The following is a 4,458-nucleotide window of genomic DNA, read 5'->3' on the forward strand; positions in this document are numbered from 1 at the left end:
GTACCCTCCATGGAGAAGGAGGCTAGAGGGCAAGATCAAAGTAGCACGGAGGGAGGTTAGCCAACTAACGGAGTTGCAGAAAGGTGCGACAAAGAAGGTGCATAAGAAATACAGCAAGCTGTCCATACCTGAGGCCTTGGAAACTGCCAAGCAAAGACTCACAGCCTTGGCCAGCCGCTTGAGGAGGTACACCAGAGAGATAGAAGGCAGGAGAATAAACCAGCTGTTCTCCACAGAACCAGCAAAGGTGTACTCTCAGTGGCAAGGGAACAATAAGAGAACAGCACCACCAAGGCTGGAGACGGAGCAATACTGGAAGAGCATATGGGAGAAGGACGCAACCCATAACGGCAATGCTCAGTGGCTAGTGGATCTGAGGGCAGACCACAGCGACCTCCCTGAACAGGGTCCAGTAACCATCACAGTGGCAGATATCCAAGAAAGGGTCTCCAGTATGAAGAGTTGGACAGCACCAGGGCCCGACATGGTTCACGCCTACTGGCTAAAGAAGCTGACTGCACTCCACGAGCGTCTGGCAGCACAAATGAACCAGCTGCTAGTTAACGAGAGACACCCGGAATGGCTAACCGAAGGTCGGACGGTCCTGATCCCCAAGGACCCCAAGAAGGGACCGGTCCCCTCCAACTACCGACCAATAACCTGCCTCAGTACTACATGGAAGCTCCTGTCAGGCATCATATCGGCTAAGATGAACAGGCACATGGGTCAATACATGAGTGGGACACAGAAAGGAATTGGCAAGAATACCAGAGGCGCAAAACACCAGCTACTGGTAGACAGAACAGTCAGCCGAGACTGCAAGACCAGACTGACCAACCTGTGCACTGCCTGGATTGATTACAAGAAGGCCTATGACTCAATGCCCCACAGCTGGATACTGGAATGCCTAGAATTGTACAAGATCAATGGGACCCTAAGAGCCTTCATCAGGAACTCAATGGGGATGTGGCGTACAACACTAGAGGCCAACTCCAAGCCCATAGCACAAGTCACCATCAAGTGCGGGATCTACCAAGGAGATGCTCTGTCCCCACTGCTGTTCTGCATAGGCCTGAACCCCCTCAGTGAGATCATTAACAAGACTGGCTACGGATACCGACTACGGAACGAAGCAGTTGTCAGCCACCTCCTGTACATGGATGACATCAAGCTGTATGCCAAGAGTGAACGAGACATCGATTCACTGATCCACACTACCAGGCTATACAGCAATGACATTGGAATGTCGTTCGGACTGGAGAAGTGTAGTCGGATGGTAACAAAGAGAGGGAAGGTAGTCAGAACTGAGGGGATTGAACTACCAGAAGGCAACATTGCAGACATAGAGGACAGTTACAAGTACCTGGGGATCCCGCAGGCAAATGGGAACCATGAAGAGGCCGCTAGAAAAGCTGCAACCACCAAGTACCTGCAGAGGGTCAGGCAAGTCCTGAGGAGTCAGCTGAATGGTAAGAACAAGATCCGGGCCATCAACACGTACGCCCTGCCCGTGATCAGGTACCCTGCTGGGGTAATAGGCTGGCCAAAGGAGGAGATAGAAGCCACTGACATAAAGACAAGAAAGCTCCTTACCATGCATGGAGGGTTTCACCCCAAGTCCAGCACCCTGAGGCTGTACGCTAAGCGGAAGGAAGGGGGCCGGGGACTGGTGAGTGTCAGCACCACAGTCCAGGATGAGACAACGAACATCCAAGAATACATTGGGAAGATGGCCCCAACTGACCGAGTGCTCAGTGAATACCTCAGGCAGCAGAAACCCAAGAAAGAGGAGGGAGACGAGGAACCATCATGGAAGGACAGGCCCCTGCACGGTATGTACCACCGGCAGATAGAGGAGGTGGCTGATATCCAGAAATCCTACCAGTGGCTGGACAAAGCTGGACTGAAAGACAGCACAGAGGCACTAATCATGGCAGCACAAGAACAAGCTCTGAGTACAAGATCCATAGAGGCTGGGGTCTATCACACCAGGCAAGACCCCAGGTGCAGGCTGTGTAAAGATGCCCCAGAGACAATCCAGCACATAACAGCAGGGTGCAAGATGCTAGCAGGCAAGGCATACATGGAACGCCATAACCAAGTGGCCGGCATAGTGTACAGGAACATCTGTGCCGAGTATAACCTGGAGATCTCTCTTCTTTAATGTACATAAAAACCAGCTTCTTGTTTAAGTGAAAATAAATGATAGGTTGTCTTTTTGCGCTAGTAATGTTGTGGAGTTGTATTTTGTCTCGCATCAATTATATAGTCAGTTATATCGTTATCGCAAATTTTCAAATATATATCGTGATAAATATTTTTGGCCATATCGCCCTGCTCTACCTGGTACCAGGTACTAGAACCTAACGGAAAACCCTGAAAGCTGTTGTGAGTTAATCCGAGTAGGTACTAATGAAAAGCACAAAATAAATACATTTTAAAAAAATCATAGAAAAACAGGAATATGCTCACTTTTGCTGGTGCGAAGCAAGGACTGTCGTCCCAGCCCCAGAAGTGTCTGGACTCCAGGAACACAAGGTGGGATCTCCTTTTCTATAAGTGGGCCTATCCGCTGGCAAATCCTGAGCAAATAGTCTGCAGGAATGTGCTGGTTCAACACCACCTGCACACGTCAGCGATGGTAATTACATATTAATACAACAAATAACAAAACAACACACAATTACATCAGCTGCATTGTTACGGGTGCTAAAATAAACTGTTAAGTTAATTTAAACGACTCTAGACAATGGCATAATCCTGAAAAACCAACTGAACTGAATTGATCAGCTAACTGATCACTGAAGAAACTACTATTTTTAAATAACCAACAACAGAACATGGTGAAACAAAATGTTCTGCATGCTGGTTACCACTGCAAATGAGAAAAAACAAAACACGAGCCTCACTTTCTGTGATTTAAGCTGATTATAACATTAACTGACTCATTTTCAATACAGGCAAGAAAGATCCAATCCAAACAGCTCTGCAATCACACATAACTAGCCTGCAACTGTTTCATTTTCCTCTTCCTGTTTATTGCTGCCTGATATCATAATGTGTGCATGGTTTTGTTATGCAGATAGTTGGAAAACAATCAAGGGAACGGGAGGGAGAGGTAGAGAAAGAGGAGGGAGAGAAAAGCTTGCAGCGAATCAAAAGAGCTCCTTGCTATTCTTCCGGTTCGCTCGCCAACGCAACTGCGATATCATTGGCTCCAAAAGAAGACTGACACAGCACTGGATCTCGTTCAGCCTATCACTATCGGCTCTTATCTTCATTCTCCGCCCACTAGCCCACACAATAGCATAGCCTGTATATAGTTATTTATCAACAGGCCTGCACTAATATAGATTCTTAAATAGGTTAAAATAAATACAAACATGCTGAAAACACACCGCTTTGGTTGGTTAAAAGAATTAAAATGTTGACATCCATGGAAAGGTTATTGTCAACTGAAAGCGGAATAAAAAGATCCATATTATTAAAAAGTTATTAATGACTATTCACACTCACCCAATCTTGGAAGTTCCGTTTGTATTTCTTCCCGTCCCAACTCCATCGTTGCGGGACCAACTAAAGTTAAAAGAGACTATATCAGAGAGGACACAAAATTGCGAGACTCGTCCCGGCAGGGAATCGCGCTCCTTTATCTAGCATCGATCAAAACTACTAAAAAGCTGGCCCCAAAAAGCGTCAAGATGGGCATCACTACGGAAACCGCACATGAAAATAAACTCAGAAAGGTTCAGCTGAACCTACCTCATACTCCTCCAGCTCCTCGATCAGGATCTAACAACACAGAGACACAGTTAGCTACGGATGCTAACAAACCTACTTATTTAGACGATTTTTAACCAGTACGACTTGCTATTTTGTTTATCGTAGGGTATTACCTTTGCGGCTTTTTTACATGGTCCAGACTGCAGAAATCTGGCAATGAGGTAATAGAGTTCTGAAAAGAAAAACAGTAAATGAGCTTGGTACTAACTGATGTAGCTATTGAGCGGAGCTAGCGTTAGCCAGCTCCGGGCTGCGCTCGGTTAATTAGCTCGCTACCTGGCACACAACTGGAAACAGTGTAAATGCAAAATATTTAGTCGCGAATTAAAGCAGCGGTCAGTACTCACCAGCTTCGATTTGTGAACACTGTTCTCTTGCCATCACTTGGTAAGACAGGCGACATTAAGACAAACTGATGTTTTAGCTCGCTGGTTAGCCGCCGGCTAGCTAAGAGTAGCTAGGTGTGTGTAGCTAAAACAGGCTAGTGAATGGCCTCCTCTCGCAAGTTGTTCCCATACTATCCGCTGCCTTGGATTAGTGCCCTCTAGTGAATCAACACAGTACCGGACGGAGTGCTTTCTTCAGAAAGAATGAATCCATGTTACAAATAAAACTCGTTCAAATTTCACAGATTTTACACAAAAATTGAATGTTAATACTTTTCAGCGGTAAGAT

At 46.2% G+C, this 4,458-nt stretch overlaps 1 protein-coding gene across 1 annotated transcript; it reads right to left on the reverse strand.

Annotated features, from left to right (window-relative positions):
• Positions 1-2,257: 2,257 nt before the first annotated feature.
• Positions 2,258-4,359, reverse strand: LOC102289912 (bromodomain and WD repeat-containing protein 3). Its single transcript, XM_005952117.3, has 5 exons — positions 4,131-4,359; positions 3,897-3,955; positions 3,763-3,792; positions 3,517-3,576; positions 2,258-2,623 (listed from the first exon to the last, which is right to left on the reverse strand). Exons 1-5 carry the CDS (start codon positions 4,162-4,164, stop codon positions 2,447-2,449), a joined length of 360 nt encoding a protein of 119 aa, XP_005952179.3. The 5' UTR covers positions 4,165-4,359; the 3' UTR covers positions 2,258-2,446.
• Between the last annotated feature and the right edge of the window lie 99 nt (positions 4,360-4,458).

Source organism: Haplochromis burtoni, unplaced genomic scaffold (genome assembly GCF_018398535.1).
Source record: "Haplochromis burtoni strain Fernald_Lab_line unplaced genomic scaffold, NCSU_Asbu1 Contig_1322, whole genome shotgun sequence".
Classification (NCBI taxonomy): domain Eukaryota; kingdom Metazoa; phylum Chordata; class Actinopteri; order Cichliformes; family Cichlidae; genus Haplochromis; species Haplochromis burtoni.